The sequence below is a fragment of the Acartia tonsa genome, chromosome 2, assembly GCF_053477335.1.
Source record: "Acartia tonsa isolate MP-2025a chromosome 2, ASM5347733v1, whole genome shotgun sequence".
Taxonomy (NCBI): domain Eukaryota; kingdom Metazoa; phylum Arthropoda; class Copepoda; order Calanoida; family Acartiidae; genus Acartia; species Acartia tonsa.
The window spans coordinates 9,170,972-9,191,543 of NC_137261.1; the positions used below are offsets into that span (position 1 = coordinate 9,170,972).

Genomic DNA, 20,572 nt, shown 5'->3' on the forward strand with positions numbered 1-20,572 from the left:
GCTTTTCTTAGGACTCTAACCCTGCGGGGCTTTATCTCAATAACCCTATAACATTTCTTAACCTAACCTAACCTAAATTAAGATTTTGACAACATCAAAAGTTCTTTTATGGTCTATATGCGATATATGGTAAACAACTAATTATTCCAATGCTATAGTGTACTAGTTTGAATAAATTTTGATTGGATTGCACAGACCTAAAGTATCGATACTTTCCTATAAGAAATTAATGGGGTTATACATCTATTGTTTATTATTTTATTTTTTGAGATACCTAGATATCCCCAGAGATCTCTTTTTTGATAAAGCATTTCCGGCTATAAGTTAGTCAAAGTCATATTTTGCTTTCTTCTCCCCTTTTAATTAACAACCCTTGTTATTAGGTCCTTATACTTAACAAATAAACAGCTGTAAATAACTTAAAACAGCGATTGAACCGTTTTGTTACGTCTTTAGTAACGACAAAATATAATTTCAGTACCTTTAATTTCAACAATGAATACAGCAGATTAACCCTTAACCTTCCCGACGATTTTTATTGCTTTATTAACCTTTAGCTGAATGTTAGCGGACGTTAGATAGTTTTTAAATATAAATTTTACGTAAAACCTCTTTATTCAGTGTTCACTTTTAAACTGAGGGAAACGCACTAAAAAATCTATCTCACCTTTTAAAGCGGAAAGTCAAACGAAAAGTTTCCGTTGTAAGTTGAAATGGAACAAGAAAGGAATAAAATTAAAATAGCGCAGTAATGAACATTTTAATTGTTTCCTATTCTTATGTGTTATGAAGACGAAATTGCCTGTCTAATCGTTCTTTAAATCAGCTAAGTATTATTCTTTTTTTCTGGAAGCTTTACATAGTCGCATATTTTTATGTTATTAAAAAATTATTTATTTCTCAGTATTTTGGTAGGCGATTTTTTAGCAGTGCCAAATCGCATGCCCCAACATAAAAAAACTTAAATATATCTTACCTATATCATTTTCCATCTATTTCATTTTCTATATACACAAAATGCATGAATTATAGAGTTGCTACGCTTCGTTTAATACAAGAAAAACAAACTCACAATGGGATTTAAATTATATTTGAAAAAAAATATCATATCACAAATATAGAATATCAGGAAGACCAAAAAAGCAATTAAAAATAATTAAATAATTAAAGATTTTTTAAAAATAGGGTCATATAAATAGTTATGAGCTATACAGAGCGTAGGTTTCAATTTAATATAATAATATCATTCATTATTAACAAGGGTAATTATGTTCATAATAAGCGCAGTAAAAAATATTTAAAAAGTATATTCACAACTTTTTAAGATAGTCTTTTCAATTATCGACAATTTTTGTTTCGGAATTATTATTATTTCTAAAGGGTTATTTTGCGAAAATAACTTTAACGAAACGTACTTTTCGCACAAACATACACAAGTTACAAAGTAGTTGCGCTTTTAACAAAATTATAACATATGTAGACTTGAATAAATAAATTTGCATTAAATAAAATAAATGAAAGTTTAAATTTTAATATCAATAAAACTGATATTTCTAAAAAGATAAAACTTCATTTTTTACAAGTGGCTACACCCCTATAGGCCTTAAGGAAATGTGGCAAGAGAGGGGGGGGGGGCTAACTTCCACTTTTAAATGAAATTTTTAAAAAAGGGCAAAATTAGGTCCATTTCTCTTAGGAAGGTGGTGTTACCCTCTCCCAAAAGAGGTATTAAACCTAATAGGTTTCACTTTAAAGAAGAAGCGATTAGCGAGATCCTTCCGTAGACACAAACAGACAGACATTCTGTTACTTTTATATAAAAGGATAAAGAAAGACAAATATGCATACAAGGTGTATAGTAGATGGTGTGCATTAATCTCCGCGTATACAGCACATTATTACAACAGAGGGAGGGGACATTGGACTGTAAATTATGATGGTCTTCAAAGATTTACAACAACATACTCTTATTTGATGGCGCAAATAAATTTTAGATTTGTTAAACCCTGTTGTGCAAACTGCAGTGTCAAAACTTTTAATTTCGCAATTATTAAACTGCGAAAATTATTAGAAAACATTCTGCGAATATGCTATTATGCGGTTTTGAATGCACACAATAAGAGGATATTTACAAAAAAGTAAAGTAAACCGATTATATTTCTTAAACATTTTTATTCAAAAAATCCCTTTCTAACCTTACTTATATTTCAATGCCCTTGGCCTATGAGTAATTTTTAAGGGGAGTAACGCAAAATGCTGAAATAGCAAAGCTTTTAAAAAGATGCGCAATTTAATTCGTTTTTAAAAATCTGTAGTCTAGATTATATTACTGTAATAGTATTTTAAGTTGCCAAATGTTGATTAACATTTAGGCAAAAGCATCCGAGAAAAAATATGTTCCACAAAAAAAAACGACAAAATCTTTTTTGCAAAGAAGTTTCGCTTGAAAAAAATAATGAATATTTAATACCATATGTAAATTGAGCTTTGATTGTCTAACGATAAAAATTATTCTTATTTTAATGGGTAAAACTTGAGCAATAACTTTCAAAAATCACAATTTTTTGTGCGTTTGTTTATAGGTTGATATATAGTTTGTTATAATACACCAATTATCAAAATTCAGAGTTAGAAAAAGAATAAATGACCAAAAATGTCATGATTTTCGTCTCTTAGAATATACTTCTAAAAAGAATTTCAAATAATTTTTGAAACATTTACTTTTTTTCTGATATATGACTTTATAAATATTCTTTAGTAATATGTACAGTATAGAGAGCAAATACGCAAAAAAAGATTGTCTTCTACTATAAAATTTTGAACATCTAAGGTGTATAGACACCGCTAGGGCCACTAAATGGATAGACATTTTGTAATAAAAACCTCCCTTATCTTAATTTTTTAATTAAGAACTTGAAAGAATTATATTTTACAATCAATTTAATTCTCTTAGCTATGATTTAAAGTGTTGTATGACCTATCTATTTTGTACATATTACTAAAATGATATGACCGCTTAACTCAGCAGTATAGGTTTATGAGTATAAAGTTGACCGCTCATCCTCAGCGGAACCATAGGTTTGTGAGTATAAAGTTGACCGCTCAACTCAGCAGAGCCATAGATTGGCGAGTATAAAGTTGACCGCTCAACTCGGCAGAGCCATATGTTTATGAGTATAAAGTTGATAGGTTGATGATGACCGCTCAACTCAGCCATAGGTTGGTAAGTATAAAGTTGACCGGCTTAGCCACCGGCGCTATAGACAGATAGTTCAGTGATACAAGTCCTGTAGAATAATCAGATTTATTCAGTTGATATTAAAGATAGACGGCTGATTTTTGTGTTTGAAGATTCGTATTACTACTGATCATCATTACTCACTATGTCCGTCTGTCTGTTATGCTCCCGTTTTCCTCTATTTACTTTTCTGTTCTTACTTTTACATGCAAGAGTTTCGCTACGTATAGATGGCGTCATTCTTGTTTGGTTAAAAATGTAAAACTGATTTTCCTAAAGCTCCAAGAAATATTTCGCATCTGTCCGCCCTCCAGGTGACTGTGTCTGGCTGGGAGGATTGCGTGCAGTCAGGAGAGGAGATACGCGATAAATACGATTTTAATCTCGTGCGTCTGAAATAAAGCATTCAATCAGGAACAAGAGCCAATAAAGTAAAGATGTATAATCCAGACAAATACCTGGCAAAGTAGTGGAGACTTTTTTCGTCTGCAAAAATTGCTTTTTGGTTTTTTTTTATAGCGACATGGCTAGGTTTACATTTAAACGAACAGAAAAATGAAGGAAATATGAAGAAAAGGACAGTTATGTCCAAAATAAGTTCTGAAATAACGACCAATTAAAAGTTTAAGTAAACACAAATGAACAAAAAGAAATATATATTTTCAAATATTAATTCATTTACAAAAAAGAACATATATTAAATTTGTTAAATTACTTGGATGTGCTACGTATAGACAAATTGAAGATAAAGAATAACTTAGCTATTTAATTTCATAAGCAAGAAAAATGCAATTTATTGAACCACTGACGCACCGAAAGCAATGAGGTTCATGGCCAAAGAAGATTCGCTGCAAACAACGTAAATAATTTTACAGTTTGGCAACGAAACCGATTAATATCCACAGGATTGGAACCGGTTCACAGCAATACTGAAATCATGGATAGCATCGTATTGCAGCCAATTTTCCACGAATATTAAAATAAAAATCATAAAATTAATACCAGCTTTGTTTGCCGAAGCCCTTGTCCCATTGGGGCTACCAAAATTTGTTTTAATCATATAATTTTTATTTAAATATCTGCGGAAAGCTGTCTATAGTACAATTCGATATAAAAAAAACTATACCTGTTACATACGAAGATTATTAATGCTATGATAGTTATGATGTAGATAATTCCAAATACGGTGATGGGTATTACTTCTATGGACATCCTGGTACAGTATAACAAGTGGTCATTTTATAAGCGAAGCTGTTATATAATCAGGAATAATCGGTGCGTACGTATGTCCCTTCGATTTAAAACTTGGAATAATGATTTCTGTAACGGAAATGTATGATTAGAAAGAGAAATCAATAGTAGAAAGTTCGAAGGTCTAATATTAAAATAATGATTTTAGGCTTTTAAAAATTTAAAAATCCCATGCCTTTGATCATTATGCATAATGTAAAAAGAGAATATCAATATATTAGGCATCATGTATTTAAATGATTTCGGGATATATTAATACGGATTTTGATTCATAATTCTAAATAATATTGAATATTAATGGGCTGATACTTTATATTTAGTTTGTCTGACTTATTTATATATTAAGCTTATCTTTTATGAATTTAGTCATCATTGGGACATCATAATCAGTATATAGAAAGTATTTTGTCAAAGGCTTTCCTTAGGTCAAGTTGACAAAAATATTTTTTTTGTCAATTTTTAAAAAAGAAAGGATCTTAAAGGAAATGACTGTTAAAGATAAATCGATTTTTATTTCCAATTATTATAAATAAAAATGCCCTTTATGTAAATAAAAATTCTTTATAGATAAATTTAGAAATTTTTAGATCGGACAACTATTTCAAGATTGACTAAGTCCCAAAAGTTTATAATCCAAGGTAAATTTTTTAGTCTTTTGTCCCCTTTCTTTCTATAAAACCTAATAAAAATTAACGGGGGTGGGGGTTGATGTACGTATTTTCATTGATTAGGTTAATCCTGTGTAAGCCGATCATACGTTTTAATTAAAGAAATAGAAATTTGTTTAACACATTTTCAAAATATTTTAAGAAACCTTTAAAAATCTATTTTATAAAGTAGTAAGGTTTTTCTATCTAAAGCTTAAGCTTTTAAAAACTACTAATTCGAATGAGCTCTCCCTATAGGGAAGCATCACTTTGGTCCTGAGATGGGTTAAGCTACATTAATTTTAAAATTTAAGACATGGGCTGGTTTTAGCCCTTTTTTCAAATCTTGTTAAACAGATCCTTTTGATGGTTGGGGCAACGACACTTGAATAAAATAAATTCTAACAATCAAAAATGCACTTGAAGTTCCTGTTATGAATGATGGAAGTGATGAGATTATATGAGACAAGAATGATGACTAGACAAAGGTTCCACACTGGCCGCCACCAGCTGAAAAATTTCCCGGACTGGGCCAGCCAACCAAGGTCCAGTTTTGCAAGGTAGCGCAGTCGCGGTAACACAAAATAGGTATCTAAACACAAAATATTGTTAAACTAATTTGGCCAATTATCCGTAATCTAAATATAATAAAACAAACAAAATGCAATTTTGAACTTTTAATAGAATTTTTTTTTATTTTAAAATTAATCTCATGGTGGTTTGAATATTACATAGAAAATTATTTTCTTTCTTCATTTTGTTAGCATAAAACTTATAATTGGTTATTTTTGGAGACATGGTCGGTCTGTAGGTTATGCATATTATTACCTGTGATGGTACACAGTGTGGCAAGAATAACCAGTGCTGTTAGGGCCTGGGTCTCCATTACACCTTCTAGATTCTTACTAAAATATGATATAGTATAGTACACAGTGGGGCAAGAATAACCAGTGCTGTTAGGGCCTGGGTCTCCATTACAGCTTCTAGATTCTTACTAAAATAAAATATGATATAGTATAGTACACAGTGTGGCAAGAATAACCAGTGCTGTTAGGGCCTGGGTCTCCATTACACCTTCTAGATTCTTACTAAAATATGATATAGTATAGTACACAGATTAGATTAGATTAGATTAGATTTATTATTCTTGGGTGTACATACATAGAAAAAAAAACAACAAAATAATAAATGAATTAAATGAATATTATATACATTTATATATACAGTCAAATTTTATTGATATGGTTAATTTATAAAAAAAATTTCTTCCCAAATGGCAGTTTCCTAAAAACTAGGAAGTATGCAGTAATGTGTATTCACACATTGTTTTCATACAGGCCATATAGATAAGACAAATAAACAGAAAAAAGATAATAAGCAATAAATAAAATCATATTGGAGAGGAAAGAATGATATTAGGAAGGATTGATTAGGGCATACAAGTCTCACACCATTATTGCAATAATAGAAATTTAAAAAAAACATTTCAACAAATAGATTTTGATTGATTTATCAGATTTCAAACAATATTGAAAAGAAATACAATTTTATCTACATTCTTGACATAATGGGTTGTTACACACTAAAGTTAAGCTTGATAACAAAGATTCTTTTAGATTTTTTATAAATTTTTTTCTTGATTGATTGTGGGTTAATAAATCATTATTACAATGGTTATTCCATAATTCTTGAAAATGATACTTAGGAAATCTTTCAATAGATTTAAACTTCGGTTTTTTAACATCAAACATATTAGAGTTTCTAAGATTTCTGGTATGTAATTGATTACGGCGAAGCCATGTACCTTGAAAGGAACTTGGTAGCTTACTGTTTATAAAATCATACATAAATAATAATTTCAAATAATTAGCTGATTCATGTAAAGGAAGGACATTCATTTTTTTAAATAAAGGGGCAAGAATACTGATAATAATAACAATTCAAAAATATTTTTAATATTCAGTGAATAATCAGTAAAGCATAATACAGTAAGAAAAATATAATGTATATATTTAATATTTTTTTCTTTTAAATATATTTATGTTCTGGTTTTCCTAAATTCATTTTTGCATAACAAATGTTTCTTGGTAGTCAGACAAATACCTGTTATATACATAGTAGCTAAGCTGCTAGAAATGTTTAGACAACATTAATGAAAATTGATTAGTTGCAAAAATGCAATATCAGAATGAGTTGCAATTTTAACTTAAACTCAAAAATATTTTGTTCAATTTTCCTAGGCAAAATATATCAATTAAAAATTTGAAGAAAAGAAAAAAACACGGATGAAAACATTCATAATTAGCAAAGCACAGATATATTATCTAATATATTAGTTAATAATAAGAAAAGCTAGGAATAATCATTAGAGAGAATATTGGGGGGTAGATTATTATTTAACACCTGAATATTATTAGTATTGAATCTGTAGTAGGTAGAACAGCCAGGAATACTTAATATTAGAGAGAATATTGGGGGTAGATTTTTATTTAACACCTGAATATTATTATTATTGAATCTGTAGTAAGTAGAACAGCAAGGAATACTTATTATTAGAGAGAATATTAAGGGGTAGATTATTATTTAATACCTAAATATTATTAGTATTGAATCTGTAATAAGTAGAACAGCAAGGAATACTTATTATTAGAGAGAATATTGGAGGGTAGATTATTATTTAATACCTGAATATTATTAGTATTTAATCTGTAATGAGTAGAACTGCAAGGAATACTTATTATTAGGGAGAATATTGGTGGGTAGATTATTATTTAATACCTGAATATTATTAGTATTGAATCTGTAATGAGTAGAACAGCAAAGAATACTTATTATTAGAGAGAATATTGGAGGGTAGATTATTATTTAATACCTGAATATTATTAGTATTGAATCTGTAATAAGTAGAACAGCAAGGAAGCCTCTCTCTACAGGAAATATTGTTAACACGTACTGAAATAAAAAAATAAAACTTAAGTTAATCTTTTTATGTTTTGCTATTTCCATCAAATAATCATAAGCTAACTTATAGGTCATTACTTAAATGGAATTTAATATTTACAGCATAGTTTATTACTGCAAAATTATAAATGATATTTCCAATCTAACTAACAGTACCAATGCCATTTAACTAAACAAGATTGTAGATTTCATTTTAGCAACCAGAAAATATTCATTAAAACACTTCTTAAAGGAAAGATTAATAACAATTTTTATCGATTGATTTACTAAGATCACGCAAATTCAACATCCAATAAATCATATACAAAGGGTGGTTTTGTAAAAAAAAAACTATAGTCTAGTTAATTAAGATTGTAAATTCATAACTAAATTTTAACAGTAATGAACTGTGACAGGAAGACTATTAGAAAATAAGTAGAATATACATGGAATATAATATTCACAGTGGAATAAAGATGGAAATAGTTACCTTGTTCATTTCATATTATTTATGGCAGTATAGAAAGTAAGGTCTGCTAGGAAGACTAGTAGGAAAAAAGCACAGTGGAATATACATGGAATATAATATCCACAGTGGAATATACATGGAAAATAATATTCACAGTGAAATATACATGGAAAAAGTTACCTTGTTCATATTATGTATGACAGTATAGAAAGTAAGGTCTGCTAGGAAGGCTAGTAGGAAGTAAGCACAGTGGAATATAATATTAACAGTGGTTTATACACGGAATATAATATTCACAGTTGAATAAAGATGGAAATAGTTACCTTGTTCATATTATGTATGACAGTATAGAAAGTAAGGTCTGCTAGGAAGGCTAGTAGGAAATAAGCACAGTGGAATATACATAAAATATAATATTCACAGTGGAATGTACATGGAATATAATATCCACAGTGGAATGTACATGGAATATAATATCCACAGTGGAAAAAAATGGAAATATTTACCTTGTTCATATTATGTATGACAGTATAGAAAGTAAGGTCTGCTAGGAAGGCTAGTAGGAAATAAGCACAGTGGAATATACAGAATATCAAGCTCCAGTCTCGCACTATGGGATTGCAATTTCAAAATAAGAGATTATAATATTTATATTTTAGTTCATGTAAATTTCGCATCCCCGCTAAATCTCACTTACCACAGAACAAGTTTTCAATAGTATGGAAGCTTCAAAAAGGGGGCAGGATGTTTTAGGCTATTTAATTCTTTGGGATAGTTTGAGGTTTTTTTTATAATTATGATCTTACCCTTCATGAACACTAGGGACGCAACTACTGTTTTTTTTTTTTAAATGACTAATCATAAATCAAGCTTATTAAAATTAAAACATATGTATGTAAGAATATGTAATTTTATGAATTACAGTAATATATCTTATTTTATGCTATTTAATATAATTTATTATTGCAAGAAACAGACCTAATCAAAAACAAGGATTTAGATTATGAAAAACAATTGATATATTAATATGCTTGATTTGATGTATGCTGTCGCAATGCACAAAAATTTGCGAAAAAGAAATATTTTATATGCGTTTTCTTTAGCCTGTCGCTAAATGAGCATTTTTTGGTCTTGCCTCTATTCCAGATAATTTAGACTTCATTATGTCACTTATAACGATGTGTGGACATAACTTGTAGCTGTTTGGCAACTAGTTTATTGATATTATTATTTCTAAGAATTTGTATTCCTAATTTTAGACTTGTTAATTCTTAATATGGATTTTTTCTATAATTAGGGTCTGTCAGTCTTTCCGTAACGGAAAGCTCTTATTGCTAATTCCAGCATTTTAAATTGTCCTATCGATTTCAAAATTAGCGTGGTGAGTCCTGTAGATATGAATTAGAAAGCATCCAAGGACGTCCAAAGGGGGGGGGGGTGCCATAGGAACCACCCCCAAAATTATAAAGTTTTAATTTTACCCCCCCCCCCTCCTCAAAAAAAAATTAAAAGCTTGGACGTCCTATATAAAAATTTACATACAATTATATTTATGCCTTTAAATTAATATTTTACTTATTAGTTCTGACATTAATAAGTGTTAATGGTCATTTGTTCTACGGATTGATTTAAGATCTTCGCTTTCATAGATGTTATTGTCCTTGTTTTATTATAAATAATCTAGAATCAATTAGTCTGCAAACAGAGACAGGAAGAAATATTCAGCAGTAAAGTGGATAGGGGTCAATGATGCTTATTTGGACGAAAGGGCAAGCCTACAAAATTACAATTTTACAGGGGTTGTTTGCCGGCTATACCCCCCCCAGAGGCCTCTAGGGGCACGTGAGGGAAGGGAGGAGAAGCTAAGTCGACCCTAAACTTTACATTTAATTTTAAAAGGCAACTTATTATTTTTGGGGGGTGGGGGGAATCGTTTTTTCTAGGCCGATTTCTTTTAAGAAGGGTGGAGATACCCTCCTCTAAAATACATAGTAAAAAAAAACTTTTCAGGAACTGTAAGAAGTTTTACTGTAAAAGAGAATCATGTCGGTCAAACGGTTAGTGAGATCTTATGCTACAGACATACAGACATCCTGTACTTTTAAATAATGATATTTAAAAGCATATTCTATAAAAACCACATTCTTGTTTAAATGGTGTGAACAATTTGTATTTCTTTACTAATGTACTTAATTTGCGTCATTTTATGTTATTATTAAATTCAATTAAGACAAGTATTAATGTTCTTTTGTTGTTTTAATAGTTTTTCCTTATAGCAAATAATTGTATTAGTTTGATGGCAGATATCCAGTACAATGAGAATGTACACAAGTTTTGAAAGTACTTAAGAGTATATAATCTCTAAAACTCTGCTTTTGAAGTTTAAGAAATAATTTTGTTTTAAATGTTGTACTTTAGGTCAGGTTTGTTATTTAGGTTAGACCACATAATTTTAAATTCTTTAAAAAAAAAACATGGATGGGGGGGGGGGGGGGGGGGCGGTTTCTAAAATCACTAGGCACTTTGAGAATAAGGACCGATTAATTTGAAGTTGTTTGACATAAACTTTTTCAATTCAATTATCCTTTTAAAAGAAGGTGTATTAACTTAAATTACTTAAAAAATAAGAGGTCTACAAAAAAAACCGATTGCATATCTGAATTCTATGGAAAATTTTACATCTACTACTCACTAAAAGCACCGGCTAGCTATAAAAATAAAAGTTAATACACCTTCTTTCGAGAGAAAAGCTTAGGATCCCTCACATTGAATATATGTCTGCATGTAGCACGCAAAACATGTAACGCTTGTTTTTTTTTAAGATTGGTATTTTTGAAATTGCCTGACATCTTCCAGTGACTCTTGTTCATGAGCCTCGGGGCCAAGGAGCTGTTCTTATCACATATATCTGTATCATGCCACCCCTGAAATATATAGACAAATTAGAGAGCCTCGAGGCCAGAGAGCTGTTCTTATCACATATATCTGTATCATGCCACCCCTGAAATATATAGACAAATTAGAGAGCCTCGGGGCCAGGGAGCTGTTCTTATCACATATATCTGTATCATGCCACCCCTGAAATATATAGACAAATTAGAGAGCCTCGGGGCCAGGGAGCTGTTCTTATCACATATATCTGTATCATGCCACCCCTGAAATATATAGACAAATTAGAGAGCCTCGGGGCCAGGGAGCTGTTCTTATCACATATATCTGTATCATGCCACCCCTGAAATATATAGACAAATTAGAGAGCCTCGGGGCCAGGGAGCTGTTCTTATCACATATATCTGTATCATGCCACCCCTGAAATATATAGACAAATTAGAGAGCCTCGGGGCCAGAGAGCTGTTCTTATCACATATATCTGTATCATGCCACCCCTGAAATATATAGAGAAAATAGAGTCAGGGATACTCAGATATATTAAACATGTTTAGCGTGTTTGATATAAATAATTGCTCTATAAGGCATACAAATAGTTCTTACATGGGACAGAAAAATAGCCTTAAGCCATCCTAGGGCTTTAACCTAAGAATAGGGAGCGAGGAGACAATGGACTGACATCAGAGTTTCCATATACATTCTGAAATTATTTTGTTTTTGGGATATGAATTATTTTGTCTGTACAACTTTACTTTAATACAACATTTAGTCCTATGACAAACAAATATCCATGGAACTTAAGGGATTAGACAATGGACAATTTGTTAAAATATTGATGGGGTTGGGGGGGGGGGGGCAATATTTGCTGATTAATAAAGTATCTTTGTCTTCCCCTTCCCTTAATAATGCAGGAATAGGACAATTGAAGAAATATAACAAAAGATTTCTATAGCATATTTATTTATCCCTAAATAACCGAGTTTAACCCAGTTAAGTTTGAATGAAAACAAGAGATCCATCATCTGAAAGCTAAAACAGTTTAGAACGCGGTGTGCTTGCACTTCCGCATATCATCACATCCGCACAGCGGTTTATATTAGTAAAAAGACACTATAACAAATGAATAAAGACATTCTCACATTTTTAGTACTTGATTAAAGAGATGCTTTGCTTATAAAATTGTAGCTTGATTTTCTAGGAATCATTACCCCCAAAAATCAGATTAAAAGGATAATCATATCACATACAAAATTGTTGTTAAAAAGGTTAAAAATCAACATAACATCAAATAGACGTACGGACATCCTGTAATTATGGAGCTGCTACGCTTTCTAAATCTTGCTTAACTACTACAGAAACCACCATACCAAATTTGACATCTATTGGACAATTCTAAAATTATCTACCCGATACGGACGGACCCTGATATTAGAAAAGCTTCGCTTGTATAAAAGGTTGTATATGTTGTATAATGATGAGATTAACGCTAAGGAACAACTTTTGATTTTGTTATAATATGCGGTTCTGATGATTTTATCTGCTTTAGTGATTGAACACCTTCAAACGCCCAAGGTTAAATCTTAGAGGCATAGAATGAATGTTGAATTAAAATATTAGGAAAGGTACCCCCCCCCCTCCCCACCAAAACAACCTCCAACCAAAATTAAGCAAAGTAAATAAGTCGAATATCATTTCTAAACGATAATTTTGACTGTCGGTAGGTAAACAGTATAAATTCAAAATGGCGTATAGACATGGTGAACAATAAAGTAGCTTTGCTACTAAAAAGTGTTTACATATATCCTAGCTACATTCATTGCAGAACAAACAAGGAATTTTGTTTTTGCAGGGGAAAAAAATTTACACTACTTTTAAATTTTTAATATTAAAGTAAAATAATAGAGGGGGCATGAGCTATATGTAACTCTACCCATAGGACGGGATCCATGTTCCGATTTTGTATTGGGTTTTTGAAATCAGCTAATAGCGTCGGAAATATAAAAAACAGCCTACGCCCTACAAAAGAACAGAAGAAAGCAATTTACTAGTAGAAGAACAGAGTCTATAACACTTGGACCAGGTGGTTGTCTGGATTATACATCTATACCTTTATATTTATTCTTTTAATGGTATGTATGTCTTGCTGCTTGGCCGCTAACAGTCTAGAAAGCTGTCAAAAAAACCTAAGGGACTTAAGTGATATGATAATCGATGATCATTTTTTGTACATATCCAAAGATGACAAACAAAATTACACTTTCTGTAGAGTAAAGATAAGTTTGGATATAGCTAGTTTGAACTAACCAAACAAGATCGTTTTAATAGAGGTACCCAAAGTTTTAAGCGAACTAATTAGAGAAAGTCAATTCAAAATTTTGGGTACCGGTATAATTTCTAGTACAATGTCCCCTTCCTGCTGATCTGCTTATCTCTCTATTTGTGAATTATGAGCAAGTTTTTGAATAATCCACTACAGTATACATAACATTATTTTTGTTTTGCACACAAATTGCTTTGTTGCGAATATTTTTAGGCAATAAATACCCGACAAATTTTAGTAGAATGGATATAGAATATATGGAGATATTATGACAGGGAAAAATTGTCGCCAATTCAGGTGGCTAAAACATAGACATCATTTATTGGTCAGTTCGTTCATCACATTGGAGTGGAGGGGATGGGGTAAAGAGGAATGGATATAGAATAGAATGGATATAGAATATACGTGGATATTATGATAGGGAAAAATTGTCGCCAATTCAGGTGGTTATGACATAGACATCATTTATTGGTCAGTTCGTTCATCACATGGGAGTGGAGGGGATGGGGTAAAGAGGACTGGATATAGAATAGAATAGATTGGATATAGAATATAATAGATTGGATATAGAATATCCGTGGATATTATGACAGGGAAAAATATCGCCAATTCAGGTTGCTATAACATAGATATCATTTATTGGTCAGTTCGTTCATCCCATGGGAGGGGAGGGGATGGGGTAAAGGGGTTAGATTGGGGGATCGTTAATTTAGCCAACTACAAGTTTCACTGTATAAGAGTATATGATAATCTGGTGTATGATCCAAGTAATAATAAATCTATTTTAGCATTATCCTTTACTTTTAAGAAAGAAGATATAACTACCTCCTTCACTAAGATCAAATAAACCAATCAAAATATTAATAAAAAAGTAATGTTTTTGTACAATATTCTATTCATTAGCAAATCTTGGATGATGTGCAACTTATTTATAAGATTTCTTTAAATGCTAAAAAATAAGGTAACTATATTTTAAAAAAGATTTTAAGCAGATTTTAGCCGTAAGAAAATAATTATAATAAATTTTAATATGTTAGGACTTTTAAAAAATAGTCGAAAAATAATTATAAGAGGTCAAAAAAAATTCACGAGTAGAATATTAATTTTAAAGTTTCTTTGTATTTGTTTGTCTATGTATTTTTATATATGGAGTCAAGGACGTGTATAGTGATTTAATTTTTGGATTTTTTGAATTTTTTGTCCTCCATGATAAACACTCTTTTATAGATAGGCTAATGAACAAAATTACCTCTACTGTAGCTATAAGTATTTGGAACCAACAAACTCAAATTCAATACCAAAGAGTTTGTGCCAACGAATAAGATAATGTGGTTATAAAACTTTAGTTTATGAAATTTACTGTCATAAGTATCCTTGCTCAATGAAAAATACACTTTTATAGCAAGGCAGAGCATAAGTTTAAATGAATTGTGCGGTTTTCTCTTACTTGATGCGGCTGCGCGTTGCCGCGTTTTTATTAACGGATGGCAAATCCTTGAATATCCCACACTTTGACTAAAATCGTGACTTCTAGGATAATATTTTATATTAAATACCCTTTTATACAATATCCTTTGTCTTTAGCAGTTGCCAATCTAAATTAAAAACCTTTATTACCAAAGAAAATTCATTAGAGATAAGACTATGGATGAAAAATATATGTAATTCTCTATAGATTTAGATGAAACTCTTTATAGTACCTATAAAAAATGACGTTATACAATATAAATGACCAATGATAGGCCAATACACAGACAAGGTCTCTAATAGCAGATCAGTAAACATTTTAATTGACCAATGGTAGGCCATTGGGCACCATAAAAAGCTTCGATTAAGATTATTGTTAGAAAGTTTAGACACTGCTAGTTTTTACCGCCCAATCAAGATTCATCTAAAAAGCTTTAAAACCAACTAATGAGAAAACATGTTTAAAACTGTAGTATAATTAAAGGCCTATTTTTAATATTATGAATTATGGAATTACTTGCAAATATGGAAAGCTAGCCCATACCACACTAAATTAAAAGAAAAAGTTCAGATTGCCAACTTATTAAAATGTGTAATATTTTGAAGAATTGTATTATTAACATGCAAGGATAATAAATTCACGAAATTATGAACATGTCAGAAAAATAAGATGGTGGACACATGGTCGCTTTACAAATATGAAATACTAGAAGGTATTAATTATTCCTTGGATCTTACACCAGATAATCATGTATTCTAATAAAGTAAAACTTGTAGCTAGCTTAAATAACGATGCTTACCATCTACCCCATTCTCAACCTTCCTACTTGATGAACGAATTGACCAAAAAGACATATTCTAATCTATTAATAATAATCGATTATATTAAAGTTATATATGTTGACATTATTTCAGCAATGACAACTTTTATTAATTTTCTTTAATTTACTTCCAACCCTTTCATTGCATGACAATTTCCTAGTTCTTACTACTTATTATGTTGAACAAGTCAATCCTTTTACTCCAACTGATAAAGATAACTATTTTTAAACTCTCAAGGATGCCTCGGTTGATTCAAGACGGAAATGGCATATACAATAAAAAGTACAAAATAGTAAATTGGCTATGAAATCACCGTCATAATGAAGACGTCAAAAAAGAAGGTGGTAGCAGATACGTTATTAACTATCTTCCTTTTATGGTCTTTTAATCTACAGAGCTGTCTTTATTTTTTAAAGCTATAGTTCTGTTTTGTTCCAGATTGGAATAAGGACTAAACAAGGATGATAATATCACCAAGTAACAAAGCCTCTAAACATAAGAAATATTATAATTAAAGCATTTGATAGACAATGAGACAAAGTGAGTTAATATAAAGATCAGAAGCATCTTAATAAAAATTTCAGAAACCTATCTCAAATCGGAGAATAACAAATATCCCCACAAAAATTTAATATCCTAATAGTTATTTATTGCATTGCATTGCATTGTATCATAAACAGTATATACAATTTCATCAGTAGAGTTACGGACGGAAAGTTGAGTTGAAAATTGAGTTAGTGGTTTGTTTTATCTTTTTGAAATAGGGATGCATTGTTGAAATTATGTTGTTTTCTGGCTAGGAAATACAAAGACATTATAATATGAGATGGGGTAATTCTTTTAATTGATCTTCATCTACGTATCCTGTATATGTATATCTTGTCAGAAAGAGTGTGAAACAAAAAGTAAAAATTATGATTAATATATTTCAAATAGGCGTACTCATAGAGTAACTAACAATCAAACATTAACATTTTTTTGGGTAAAGATTTTTCGGATCTACTGCAGTTCACGGTAAAATATTGCTGGTAACGCAATTTTCCAAAAATCTATGAATTTTAAAGGCTGCTAGCTGCCAAACGGCTGAACGTATAGATCATACCCGCACACCATTTTAAGCGGCATAAGAAGGCCTACAAATAATCTGGAATAGCCAAGATCCAATGATGCACAGGGAAAGCTTTACTGAAGAAAAAACGCGTAAAATAGGTCTTTTTCGCGCATTTCTCTGCACTGCGAGATAATTATGCATTATTGATTTATGGCTATTCTAGATTATTTGTAGGCCTTCTTATGCCGCTTAAAACAGTGTGAGGGCATGATCTGTACGTTCAGCCGTTTGGCAGCTGGCAGCCTTTAAAGTTCATAGATTTTTGGAAAATTGCGTTACCAGCAATATTTTACCGTGAACTGCAGTAGATCCGATTTTTCTAATCAATTACCATCTACTATTTACCGCGTACTTGATTGTGAGTATGTCTGTAATGCTCTAAAGGATATTCAAGTTCTTTAAGGAAGATGTATTATTCTCTTTTGCTATTAATTCACAAGTACTCTATTAAATCTTCCTTGTTTTTTTTACCTTTTTTAATGTAAACTCTTTGAGTTATTTGTGTTTGCATGGTATACAAAAAGTTATGGCTGTAGCCTTAAAAGGAGCAAATTAAGTGGCCAAATATGTGCAAATCAATCTTAACAAGCATGATTATATCCTACAGTAGCGAAGATAATCTACAAATATGTTAGGATAAAAAAATAATATTTACAGCAATAATTTTTTCTTCCTTTTCATTAATTATCTTTATTTACCTATATTATTTTAACTTTAGTGTCCTCGTGTAGTCACAAAATAGTTATAAACTTTCCCAGAACCTATGAGAAGCTATATATTGTAAAGGAAAACCATATTGGCCCAGTAGTTAGAAAGACAACTCGACAATAGATAAGCAAACGTCTTGTTACTTTCATATAAGATTCCCTGATTGTAAATAACATAAATATCATCACACATATGATCTGCACATAATATAAAGTAACTGCGCTTAACACTTTGTTGCAAGTTGGTTACACTATTGATTTTAAATACGAGACCAACAGATATACTTACTAACAAACAGTAAAAATATAGAGTGGCTGTGCTTCTTAATTTGGTTGCAAAGGGCATTTTAAATACATGTAATTTTACACCCATAAATTAACTAAATTATTCCTCGGGTTATTTATGCAAAAAGTTATTAGCAGAAATGGGCAATTTAAAACACAATTAAAACTAAGCATAAAATTAACAATAAAATAATTAAAAAACTGGACTTTAACGCATTTAGCTCACTTAGCAGAATAGTGACTGCGTCTTTAGCATATTGGGGCTTTGCTAATTTATCCCACCATCAATTTGGTTTCAAATAGATTTGTTATCCTAAATTATGCATGCCCTACTCCTTAAGGTTCATTGATTAAAAGTGATATTTTGAACCAACCAATCAAGATTTACAAAATTACGCAAAGATTTTAAGGCAACGAATAGAAAAACGTATGTATAAAACTTTGGATACCAGTAAAAATTACGGGCTAAGTCCTATTTCTCATTGCCAGGTCAACCCAAAAAAATGCGCTAATTACCTTTAATTGAGCTTGCTGGCAGTATACAGCGGAGAGGTAGGTGCAGTACAGCAGAATACCCAACATGAACCCATGCAGGCCAACATCCACCAGTTTCACCAGTGACAACACCAGAACTGTGAGAACCTCCTTGCGGGACCCGTCCTCCCCATCACTAGTGGAGAAGTCAAGGATACAGGGAGGTGGAAATGGAAAAAAATAAGTAAGTAATGGTGAAAATAATTTGGTTTTAAAAGATACTCTTGCGAATTCCTTACAGTAAAGGACGTTACAACATTGGAACCTGCTGTAAAGGTCTGGTCCTTCGTTGTTATCAACCGTCCCCAGGGCGTATGAATGAAAAGTATTTATAGGCTTATTGGACTTAACCAAAGTGCCCCTTATTTCTAACCCCATGAAATTCAAAACTGGAGGGCTGTCCTTTACTTTTGACCTACCCTAACCCAAAGTAAGCTTTTAAGATCCTTTTGAAGGGTAATGCTTTTTCCCTTTCTATAATAATTATTTTAATGTGTGTAATTATTTGTTTCAAATGTATTTAAGCTACATAAAGATAGGAAGACAGAAAGCAGGTCATATTATCCATTAACTTATCCATGTATCCCTGTCATTATCACTCTTTTTAGTTTTAGATTTCAGTACAGTTTCACCCTTGGTCCGGCACGTTCTTGTTTTATTAGTTACAATGGCTGTCTTTTTGGCGGCTGCGGCAGCTGATTTCAGCGGCCCCGTCTCTGGGCTGTCCACACTAAGCCAGACTTTGGAGTCATTCTTGGAGAATGCTACGTTGAGATTCTTACTGTTTGCAGGGGTCTGTAATGGCGGGTTGGCAGTACCGTTTTTTCCACGAGCCGGTGGCGGTCCGTTCCGCCGCTCCGGCGTCTCGTAGAACGGCGTGCACGGTTCACTGAAAGATTGGCTGGGCAGCCGGGAAATTCCCTCACTACTGTTAGTCACCGACGGCGGAAATAAGCCAGCGGTTCCGCCGCCGCTGCCACTGCCGCCGAGGCGCGAGCTCAGGCTCGTGTCACATAAACTTTTGAGATCAATCTGAATTGAATTATTGTCGTCACTTGACTTTGAGTGTCGTATTGATGCGCTGCGCACGGATGAGGGTCTGGCTCGATCCTTGCGTATCTCGCCCGCCTTTACGCGCACACACTCAATGCGGTCGGCGTGTTCACGCCGCCGGCGGTGTTGGCGATGCCCATTTGACAAGTCAGGCGGTAGGGAATAGTCCCCGTATGGATAGTAATGGTTCGGGGACTTGTAGGAAAAGCGGGAGGGTTTAAACCGTGGCAGGCTGACACCGCCTGCATAGAAACCGGAATAGCTGTAGCTCTCATTGTCCAGAGAGGCATATTGTCTGGTGGGGGTATCCAGGGAGGTGAGGGTACGGCTGGAGTAATCATATCTGCTGGAGTGGTCATATCTCCGGCAGTTGAAGTGGTCCTGCCTTCGCGGGTGGTCATGACCGAGTGAGTTGTAGTGGTCATGCCGTCTTGGGGGATGGTCGTAGCCAAGTGAATTATTTCTTGTGTCGTGGTGATGTCTGAACGAGTGGCCATGCCTGATGGAATGGTCGGTACTAGTTAAGCTCGGTCTTCGCTCCAGTTCTGATAACCTACAAATAAAATTTAAAGTGAAAATCTTTCTATTCAATTATGCTATAATAATGATGATATTTTTTTTGTAAAAAAATGTCTATAAAAAAACTATACATGATAATTTATTAAGGCTTCGAACTGGTTTTTTAATCTAGCGGAAATTGATACACATATGTAGTAATTTTGATTGTGTATTGAAGTGGCTTTGCTCCTGTCCCCTAAAGTCATAGGCAATTTATTCTATGATTTTATGTGATTTTTTGAACAAATTATACAATGGGAAATATGGTTTTTCAGTGGGGC

General features: G+C 32.1%; 2 protein-coding genes across 2 annotated transcripts in view; both read right to left on the reverse strand.

The window, feature by feature from the left end:
- The window catches only part of LOC145304025 (uncharacterized), a 465,321-nt gene that overhangs the window by 17,038 nt on the left and 427,711 nt on the right, over positions 1-20,572 (reverse strand). The gene's annotated exons all lie outside the window — the stretch shown is intronic.
- The window catches only part of LOC145303999 (uncharacterized), a 29,686-nt gene continuing 10,188 nt past the window's right edge, over positions 1,075-20,572 (reverse strand). The window contains exons 4-13 of the mRNA XM_080145750.1: positions 19,267-20,286; positions 18,663-18,816; positions 11,388-11,469; positions 9,052-9,155; positions 8,009-8,088; positions 5,965-6,041; positions 5,564-5,728; positions 4,365-4,449; positions 3,510-3,630; positions 1,075-3,285 (exon numbers count right to left, since the gene is read on the reverse strand). Coding sequence (XP_080001876.1) covers positions 3,205-3,285; positions 3,510-3,630; positions 4,365-4,449; positions 5,564-5,728; positions 5,965-6,041; positions 8,009-8,088; positions 9,052-9,155; positions 11,388-11,469; positions 18,663-18,816; positions 19,267-20,286 — 1,969 coding nt within the window. The 3' untranslated portion in view covers positions 1,075-3,204. The remainder of the gene's footprint in view (positions 3,286-3,509; positions 3,631-4,364; positions 4,450-5,563; positions 5,729-5,964; positions 6,042-8,008; positions 8,089-9,051; positions 9,156-11,387; positions 11,470-18,662; positions 18,817-19,266; positions 20,287-20,572) is intronic.